General features: G+C 40.0%; 1 protein-coding gene across 1 annotated transcript; it reads right to left on the reverse strand.

The window, feature by feature from the left end:
* Positions 1-323: 323 nt before the first annotated feature.
* On the reverse strand, positions 324-10,793 carry DIO2 (iodothyronine deiodinase 2). The gene is given in 3 exon segments (XM_049898864.1): positions 324-1,472; positions 1,475-2,045; positions 9,909-10,793. Coding segments are annotated over 3 exon segments (816 nt in total). The 5' UTR covers positions 10,131-10,793; the 3' UTR covers positions 324-1,449.
* Positions 10,794-11,121: the final 328 nt, after the last annotated feature.

An 11,121-nucleotide genomic window follows, 5' to 3' on the forward strand; every position in this document is an offset into this window, starting at 1 on the left:
AGACCTCAGTTAATGTGGACAAGGGAGACCCAAGTACAAATTCAAATGTTGATGGAAATTCCACTGTACCAAATTCCATGCTATACAGAGTTTTATTATATCAAAGCACCCCAAATTACTGATGGGAATTATCCCAAACTAGCTTCCTCTTTCACTCTTTTGCAATGGAAAAAACCTTGTTTTTTTGTGCCTATCATTCATTACAGCTCACTTACTTTTGGAGGAAAGCAGGACTGTAGCTGAATGGCCAGGTTACCCATCCCACAAGTAGCTGAGAATATATATATATATATATATATATATATATATATATATATATATGTATCTCCACTCTTCAGTTCAACATTTGGAGAGAACATTGCTATAGAGACTAAGATCAGGAATGAGTGGGACCACATCATAGTTTTAGGAATGGAGAGGAATAGACCAGCACCACTGGACCCACTGGTTTTACCTTTAATAGGTATCATGGGGTATTAAGCACACCACATACATGTTTCAAAAATTATTTCCATAAAAAATTCATAAATACAAATAATAAAGGTGTGTTTTTTCCCTTCAGTCCCCCTTTCTCCCTCGATCTAAGAGTACATGATAAACACATTATTTTGACATGTGTATTCTCTATGCTATTTTTAGTTGAGCTTCTTTTTCTGGGCTGGGTCTGTTTATGTATTTCTGTGGCTAACGAATTAGTCCCACTCTCTACAGTTTCAAGGTGAAACTTTATGAGGTCTCCCAATCTTTCTGCATCCTCCTTCCTAGCTTGTAAATTTGATTTACTTCTAGTCATTTCTCCAATTGCCTAGAAAGTAACCCTCAGATCTTAGATGATCATACTAAACTTCCAGGTTGAAGGGTCATTCTTGGTATCTATAAGTACACTTGTCGATTCTAAGCATTTAGGTTGGCATAGAGAGCTGGCATACTAGAAACCTGAACAGCAGAAACTACACTAACATGTTAAATAAACACCACGTGGCCTGAGCTCAAGGACTCATTATAAGTAAGTATTTGAGATTTCCCAGTTGGGCTCTACCCATGCTGAATAAAACCTAGGCAATATTCCTTATCCTAGCATAAACAGTAGCTTTCCTAACATAGCAGTTATTCAGTTAATTTTTTTCTTGTTGTCCCATAGCATTCATCAGCTATATCACTTCTTTCTCGAGGCAGAATGAAAACATGCTGAGTCAGGGTTTCTTCCTCTCCATCTTGGGATCTTTTCACTCAAAGCTTTCCACTAGGAAGAGAGGCAGTGGCTGCTCTTTAGGCAAACACCATTTGAATGGTGAAAGAAGTATTGAGATGTTAGGTGTTCTTCTGACATGTAAGTTCCTTTCTTTCAGTGATGCAATGGGACTCAGTTGAAATAGTGGATTCAGTTCTTAGTTTTCTTTCTTTTACATATATATTTTTTAAATAATAAGTTCTATTGCAATCATACCTTTAACCAGCTAATCTAGATTTCATCTCTGACTGAAATTCTTCTCTAGCCAACGCCGGACCTCTTGAAGATTATAGTAGAAGGGACCCTTGCCTCCCAGATAAGCAATTTTCTGTCTCTGCACAATGCACACACGTTCAAAGGCTACCCCATACGCTATGTTGGCATTATTGTCCATGCGGTCAGCCACGACACGACACTGGGGCGGCAAGGAGAAGCGCTCCAGAAGTTGGTGGGCTGCTGCACATCGGTCTTCCTGGTTCCGGTGCTTCTTCACCTCAAAAGACAAAGAGGAGTTCCCAGGCACTGCCCAACCATCTGAAGGATGAGCCTCATCAATGTAGACCAACAGGAAGTCAGCCACTGATGAGAACTCTTCCGCCAGTTTGCTGAAGGCTGGCAGCTGGCTAGTAAAAGGAGGTCAAGTGGCTGAGCCAAAGTTGACCACCAGTGGGCGCTCAGGGCTGGCAAAGTCAAGAAGGTGGCACTGTGCTCCATCAGCTGTCTTCTCCTGGGCACCATTTACACTATTGTCACCTCCTTTAGAATTGGAGACGTGCACCACACTGGAATTAGGAGCATCTTCACCTAATTTCACCTGATGGTAAAGGAAAAAAAAAAAAAAAAGACAGAATGCCACATTAAACACATTGCTGCTTCAATTCATTCCAAATAAATACAATCGGCTCTAATAAAATGTGGTATTTCCTTCAGAGCATGTGGTAAACATATATTGATTTGCGTAAAGAGGCATCATGACAGCTAATATAAAAAATGTTCCGAAAGAGAATAAAAGAGTTTTCATTCTGCATAGAAACTGAAGGTAATTATTTTCATCACTGAAGGTACTACAGTTAATTCTTTTCATAATTAAGTTGAGGCTGATATTCTTTACTATCTTGACCTTGCTGTCAATGCTTAGCACACATTATATAACTAATGATTAATTGACTTCATTTTAAAAGTTAAAAGTGAATGGTCCACATGAAGACAAATTATCAGGGTCTTAAGACAGAGTGCCTCTTTCTGAATTCAAAAATACTTAGGCAGGACCATCTATTTCTCTCCTGATCCTAACTCATTTCATCTCAATCAAGGGAAAATGATGGGTTCTTTTGCTGGCCAGAGCTAGAAAACCAGGGGTCCTCCATTTACAGGAAGGACTGCTCCCACTTAGCCTCCTAGTAGTTTCAGTTTTCTTCCCTGTAAAGGGACAATAATAATACCTGTCTTCTTCATACAGTTAATGGGAGATAACAGGAAGAAAACAGCCCGGTACACTGGAAATCAATGTATGGGTGTACATTCCCATTATTACATGCCACCCACCACGTAAAACAGAATATCATCTTTCCTGGGAAATTCCATGTTTTAAAAAATTGGCCTGAGAGATTTAAGCTCTCCCCAGTATAGTGTTCTCCCTGGAGATTCCTACTGCCCCTGCTTACACTGACAGTTATGATGACTAACCTCACCATTCCCATGAATACATACATATACATACAGTTACTCCAGAATTCTACTTCATTTCTCATGTGTTTTTTGTTTATCTAGAAAGTCACAAACCACTTATTTTTATACCATATATTTTATCTATTGTTATTGTTGTTGTTGGTTGCTGTCAAGATCAGTTCTGACTCATGATGACCCCACGAGTGCAGAGTTCGAACTGCTCCATAGGGTTTTCAAGGCAGAAAACCTTTCTGCAGCAGACCACTAGGCCTGTCTTCCAAGATGCCTCAGGGTGGGTTCAAACCACCAATTTTTTCAGCTAGTAGTCAAAGGCTTAACCATTTGTGCCAACCAGAGACTCCACACATTTTATTAACAACTTCTCATTTCTAAATCGAAAGCTCCTCTGAATTCTAAAATCTGCAGGCAGACGAGGTCAAGAAGAAAATTATCCCTTGTGCCCCCACTGCACATGGTTTAAATGGTTGACTACAAATTGAAAAACAGTTTGTGGACATTTGGATGTGTAAATTGATAATAAAAAGCAGGCAACAGAAAAAAGCCAATTACTTCAGTTTGAATTAACACAATTGGATCTTCTACAATGGTTTAATCAAAGCCAATAACATTAGGGACGACTTACAGAAGTACAATTGATTTTTACACAATATGCTTAATATTACAAAATACTACCAACTGGATCGACTTATTTCTTCATTTAAATATATCCACATATAATGCTGCTGTTCACTGAAGTCATTTAGAAGTGAATTGCTAAAGACTCAACAATCCAAACTAACATATAGCACTCAAGGGCTTTTCTTCAGAAGCTTCTATCTAACGTTAATACATAACTCATTTTAACTAGAGAGAAAGAATTAAAGAAGTCCTTTCTCCCTTCTGAAAAATCCTAGCAGGGCTGGTTGGAAACAAGAGCTTCTAGTTTTCTTTCAGACATTAAGAAATTTCTTTCTTAGAAAAGGAAACTGTTGGTGATTTAAATGAGTACATTTGTTTTCAGTCACCACCAGAGAAAAACACAATTCTACTTCTATTAATTTGCTTGGTTAATTTGCTAGTGACACCAGATAGAGAAATCTAATAAGCTACTTTTAACTTGGTTATTTTAATATGAGCTACACTCATATCTGAAGTATTAAAATACACTTTAAAGATGACATTTGAAAATATTATAAGGCTTTTAATCTATGGGTTCTTTTTTTTTTTGCAGTTCTTTGTAGATTTAGCTTACTGATAGCATTACTATCATCTTTTCTTCAGATCCTCCCCACTTAAAATAGCAATAATGATTGGAGGAGGGTTGTTTTTAACAAAATTGTTGTGCTGTTTTCTCCGACATACTGTGACATAAATACCTGAATGCTTGGGATGGATGAGTCTGAATTCATTAGCCGTTGCAGCCAAAATTAAGTAGGCAGCCCATATACAGAGAAAAATAATCTCTGGACTATGGACTTACAGGTTCTTGGTAGGTGAAAATATGCATCTACTTTTCTGGAGTCATTGTAGAGACCTATGAACAATCGTGTGGTCATGTTTTGCAGGCCACTGACCCATGGATGCTAATCTTAGCAGATCAGTTGAGCCTTGTACTAGTCCTGATTCATTGGACTGAATAACCTAATTAAACCAAGAAGGGACACACACACACAATTCATAAACCCACAGGTGAGTAAAAGAAAAAAGATTTTTTTTTTTTTTTAAGTAGATCAGTTAAAATAACTGCCCCATAGGGTTTCCAAGATTGTGCTCTTTACAGAAGCAGATTGCCACATCTTTATCCCTTGCAGTGGCTGGTGGGTGCGAACTGCCAACTCAGCAGCCGAGCGCTTACCCACTGCACCAACAGGGCTCTGATCATAAAATTTGTTCATCTTTGCTAAAATTGGCAACAATAAATATAAGAAAACACTTTAGAAAATTTAAGAATGACTATTTTCTTTAAACTAAAAAAACAACAAAAAAAAACCTTTTAAAAGGACATTATTGTTTGTGTTCCCATCTCCCCATTTGATCGCCATGAACATTTAATTTCTACTATGACCAGAGTTTCAAAGGCAGAATTTCTTGGTTTGCTCTGTAATGCACCCTACGGAGATGGAATGTGAGAATCATCATAGTCTTCAATGGTGGAAGGTTCTTTGCTTTCCCCAAGAGCAAAGCATTCCTTGACGAAGAGCCAAAATGATGAAGAAAATAAAGTTGGTCCCATAATAACATTTAGGCTGAGGAAAGAAGCTCAACAAAAACAAGTTATCCCCTGGTACTCCCTAACTTTGTTTTAATTTCCCACAGTGGCACAGAAAGTCTCCTGGCCACAAGTTACCTATCATCTTAATTTCTCCTTCTTAGAGGGTTTGTGTTTGGTTTTTGTCCTTAATGAGACATATTTGCCAAAGAGGCATTCAAAAGGCATTTTTTACTCTTGCGGAAGAGTAATTAGGTCGGTACCTCTTTCCCTGCCAGCATTAGTCTCTCTAAAGAGAACCCTGCCCAGTGTTTAATGCCCAAACACAAGAAGCATCGTTTCCACTAATTCAAGCATCATCGGTCTTGAAGTTCCGATGTTCTCAAAGGGTCCTTTTATTTTACACGGATCAGAAAGAACATGCGTAAAATGTGATACCGTCATCACTGACTTTTCTCTCTCTCCTCTGAACTATTACAGTTGGCCTTCCTTACGCATTTGTAATCAACAGCAGCAGAACACCAACAAAGGAGATAAATTCAGGGTTTGCACTTTCACAACAGGGGCCATCGCTGAGCCAAGTTTAAATGTTGCTACAGCAATATTTATAAATATGAAAATGACCATACATATATTGCCTATATATAAATTTCATTGCTTCGATGCTGGGATTCTTTTTCTGACAGCGTTCACCGCAGGGGAAAAGGATAACGCTGCTTCAGTGTCTGGATTGTGAAATGCAGGGCAAGGGGGAAAAAAAAAGAAAGAACCATTCAACAAGTGGAAGCTGAAAATAGAGTATATACTAATAACTTTTTTTCTTTTTAAAGGCTTTTGGACAAAACATGACCTAATCTCCCGCTAGAAAGTAAAGCAAATGATAAAAATTGGGAGTGAGGTGCAGCTGCAGAATTTTCACACACACTTCTTGCTATTCAAAGCCCGGAAGTGGCTTTATTAATTATCAGGGATTTTCAAATTCTTTGACATAATGGCCAGCCTACATTAATGTCCTTACAAACATGGTCAGACAATGAAGCGGCCATTTAACCATTTACATTCGTACTGACTGAATAAAATCTGAGTTGAATAATAAGCTACCTACTCCTTCCTCTGAGCTCTATGGCCTTTCGGTTGCTCTCTTTCAGATTTGTACCTTAAAAACATAGCTCTAAGCCCTATCATTTCCCAGTGTTTTAATCAAATGATGGACAAGTTCTCGCTGTGGCCTTCTTTGTGTACTTTTGAGAATGTTTCTCTCTTAAAAGGGCTATTTTCCATTGTAGACACTAGTGTCAAAAGGCTTGAGGTGAATGAAGAGGAGGAGGGGAATGTTAAAGAGACCCTTTCAAAACCAAAATTATATGTTCAAATGAATATGTTTTCTGTGCCACTGCAGTATTCAGTGTGCAGAAGCTAAACTACTTGTCAGCATCTATAGTGTGTTTTACACTTCATTTAGGTAGGAGCCAGGCTCCCAGACAGGGCAGTTTGCTTATTGGTTGCATTTTTCAGTCTTTGGGCACCAGCACAAGGAGGCAGTGTTTCAGATGCATGACACTGACTAAAAAAAACTAGGGGAGCTCAAATAACAAATATCTGTTATTTACCTCGGAATCGCGAGTTTCTGCAGAACTCCTTTTCAATCAAAATTATGCATATGGAACTCTCTCTGACTGAACCCAAATTATCTTTAAAAGCTTCTTTATAAAGTTAATTTTAAGTCCCATTTAGCATTCTAACAAGCACGTGTTTGTTTTATCTTGTTCTATTTTAATTTTTTGGTTGCCTCTTGTAGGGACAAAACACAGGGATAAAACTTCTATTCTACTTTATCTTCCCAAGTATCTGACATTCAACAAGGAAAATTTAAAATGGCATGTCTAATTATGTCACAGGTACACACACCCCATATCCTTGGAAAACTTTGCTTCTGGGGTGGCAACTCCAAAATAACGCAAGTCAGGATTCTGAAATACTGTGATGTCATTTCAAATAGAATCTCCTCTAATATGTCTCTGGAAATGGAGACACCTAACAGACTGTGGCACAGATAACAAGAACCATCAAGTAGTTCAACCTGTTTCAGAGGATCTGAGTGACCCTCAAATGCCACCACAGCCACCACCACCCTTGCCACACTTGGAGAAAGAGGGCGACCAAAATTCAGCGCAAGCTATGTATGCACTGTTTTCATCTTACACACCCAGTCCAGTCTTGTGTCTGGATACATGGGTCACTGAAGTGGTTCTTCTCATGGTAGCTATTATATAAATCATTAAAAGAAACATAATAATATTGTCAGTCATGAGCTTGTTCACTAATCAAATTTGAAGACAAGAGACAAAGAAATACGGGAAAGGAACACACAAACCATATGCAAAAGGAGAAAACAAATCACTCATCCTTCCCAATTCCAGGAAGATGAATAATAAAATATTACAACAGAATGAAACACTATACATTTGTGAAAAATTAAATAAGAAAGTTTATTAAGGAGGCAACTTGTTTTTCCATTTTTATTTCAATAAACTGCTTAATGGGGAGAAAAAAACCTCACTTAACATTTGTGGATAACATTACAGCCCTGATTGTTTATGGGAGAGATGACATTTACATAAGATATTTATACACATAAGTAAAATTCTCCCAAGAAGCGATTTTTTCCCCCATAGGCTAAAGTCAACTGTCTTTCAAAAAAAACCCACAATATGAGGGTGGTGGCACTTCCTAATTAATAATACGCCTGACATATCTGTGCATTCCTGGTTATTGATAGATGCTGTTGAGTCAATTTTTACACATAGCGAGTCCATATGACACAGTAGTACTGCCCCATAGGGTTTTCTAGGCTATATCTTTACAGGAGCAGATTGCAGATCTCCAGGGTGGTTCCAGCTACCAACATTTCCATTAGCAGCCAAGCTCTTAACCATTTCACCACCAGGGCCCCTGTGTTCATCTCTACCCACCTTCAAATCCCTACCCCCAAAACCAACAGAAACATTTCACATTCAACTGATAAATTTGTGGAATTGAAATGGTCATCTCAATATCTCCCCTTCACATCTCCCACTCCTGTTCCCAAACATAATGAGTTTTTACTGTTAGAACTTTGAACATTGAGTCATATTCTTATAAAGCTACGTTAGCTTACTAATAAGAGCTCTTGCTAGTCACATGTCTTTGGGACAGCAAATATAAACCTCGTGAAGGTTAATCTCAATTATAAAAACATGCATTGTAGTAAAACTTTCCCAATTCAAAACTGGTATTTTCTTCTTGAACATGTAATCGATTTTCAGTGGAACAACCCTGCCTGGATTCTTTGTGACTAGAAATTACTTCTTTTCCTTTCCGGGTGCACAGCTTTATTTTTCTAGTGGTCATTTATGGAGGACCCATTCCCTTCCCCTATTTTATTCTGAGCACCCCTAAAATCAGCCATTGGAAACTCTATTAGAGCACAGTTCTACTCTGACACACATGGGGTTACCATAAGTTAGAATTGACTCTCCAGCAACAGGTGATGGCGGTGGTAGTTCCTGCCCTACTACAGTGTACCTTTTCCTTGAACACCTGGCCACCACCTTCGTCTCAGACTCCTTTCCCTGGCATCTTGGGCAAAGTCCCCAATACTGCTAGGGAAAACCAAGACTGTCTGCCTTGAGAGCAGCTTTTGTCAAATGAGTTAATAATTCCCCTTAAGCCCAGGCACCTTCTGGAATCAAATGGCTCTAGGGGCGAGGATCGGTGGCAAAATGTTCCTCTTTGCCCCTTAAGATCTGAGTTAAGGGTGCTCCACCAATATCTCCAAACAACAGGAAGGCTGAAGCTCCAGCATTCTTCATTTAGAAACAACGATCATGAATTCTGGCTTTGAGAAAGCAGTCCCTGGGACGTGACCTCTGCAGGTAAGCGAGGCCACTGCTCTAATCGTCAAGCACACCCCCTAACAGCTTTGAGATTATAATGGACCGTAGACCCATCTTCTTTTTCTAAGACAACTTATTTTACTTTTGAGAAACAAAAGCATATTTGGTCTCGCTTCCAAAGTCTGGGTTTCTGACAGCCATTTCTCTGACCCAACCGTTGCAAACTGGTCTCTGCTAACTAGGGACTCAGTTGTCCAGTTTGCCGTTTCGGGAGGGTTCAAATCCAAATCATTGCGGAAGATGGTGCACACAAGTTTGTTTTCATTAACTCTTACCTCTACCAGAAACGAAGCAGCTATTACGCCCGATCACACTTGCTGTGACCATATTATTAACTCCCCGAGAGTTTTGAGTAGCGTTTTCTCTTTTCTTGCTTTTCAGTGTCCACCCCTTCGAACTGCCTTTCCTAATGCTCCTGAGATAGCCTCGCATCAAGCAAAACATCAAAATTCTGATTTATGACAAGAGCAGAATAAATACAGTAGTCCCATCCCCCCACACACAGATTTCCTGACTTTTCCCAAAGTTATTCTCCTGGCACAAATAGCCTCTACTCCAAAATTGCAGCAAGACATTAATGACCGTCATTAGAGAAACCCCTTACTAAGTCTCTCTCTCTCTCTCACACACTCACACACGCAACACACACACGCACACAGGGTCATTATGGCCTAATGCCTGTCATCCCCCGATTTAACGTGTGTGACAGGTGTAGGAAGTAAACACAGCTGGCTAATGTGAGCATAACCACTAGGTTCCCAGATAGAGGGGCAGAGCTCTCACCCCCATGTCCCTAATGACCTCCAGTCCCAGCTGCCCCAGCCCCTGTTGACCTGGGGAGGAAGGCTTTTGCAGCGCAGCTCACCTGTTTGTAGGCATCAAGGAGGAAGCTCTTCCAGACGCAGCGCAGTCCCTCTGAGGTCAGCATGCGCCGCCACTCTCCGCGAGTGGACTTGGAGCGGCTCAACAGCAGCACCACGTGCTTGAGGAGAATGACCGAGTCATAGAGCGCCAGGAAGAGGCAGTTGGAGAAAAAAACTGGCAGAATTTGCAGTGTGATCAGTAAGTCTATGCTGAGGATGCCCATCTTCTCTGCCTCCTGGGTCAGTTCCCTTGTGCGCTCTGGCTCCCCTTCACCCTCTTATTTAAAAGGGGGGTGGCAATAGAGGGGGTGGGGGAGGTAAGGGGGAAGGGTGGGGGAGAAGGAGAAAAACTAAATTAAAAGGAAGCCCAAGTTGTCTCCTCTTTCAAAGAAGCAGAAATGGCAAGACCAAGTTCAGTCTCTCCGGCCCAGCAGTTGGAGTGTACCCATCAATTCATTCAATTCGGAGCTGCTGCCTTTTTTTTTTTTTTCAGGATTTTAGATGTTTAAAAAAAAAAAAAAAAAAAACTGGCGTGCCTGTCCCTAATCCAGTTATTCCTCTCTGAGTCCGTTAAAGACAAGCAGTTCTACTTTCATTTCCAAGCACCTATGAGACTGTGGCAAGAGGTTGCAAAATTTGCTTTAGCTTTTCTTTGCCTCTATGTTCTTTAAACGTAGCCAGTTCTGAAATTGCCCGTTTATAAAAATGTGCTTTAAGGGTAGTTTTTGTTGTTGTTGTTGTTTTTCTTTCTTTACTCCGTTTTACACACACTTTCTGCTCTTCTCCCAGCCTGTCTCACCCTCTCCCTTCCCCAGAAGCGGCTGAATCTTCTCCTTGGCCTCACTCCCTCTGGCTTTTCCTTCCTGCTATCTGTCTGTGGTGCAAAGTGCCTCTCTCTGCAGCCCAGTGAGTCTCCCTGAAGCCTTTTATACATTCCCTGGCTAATTGCTGCAATAGAGAAATGAAAGCCTAATCTTGGTAAAGATCTTGACGTCATTGAGAAAGAGGGCTTTACTTTGGCCAGGACTGCAATGAATAGAAAAGCAAAACTCGACAACTTTTTTTTTTTTTTTAAAGAAGTGGGGGGGGGGGGGGAGACAGTGGAATTTTGCTTTGTGATTTAAAGAGAGAGAAGAAAAAAATGAATACCTTTGACAGAAATGTTTCCAGACTTTGAGAAAAGTAATTTAATATAATGTGAAGATTGATAAGGTA

This window comes from Elephas maximus, chromosome 10 (genome assembly GCF_024166365.1).
Source record: "Elephas maximus indicus isolate mEleMax1 chromosome 10, mEleMax1 primary haplotype, whole genome shotgun sequence".
Taxonomy (NCBI): Eukaryota; Metazoa; Chordata; class Mammalia; order Proboscidea; family Elephantidae; genus Elephas; species Elephas maximus.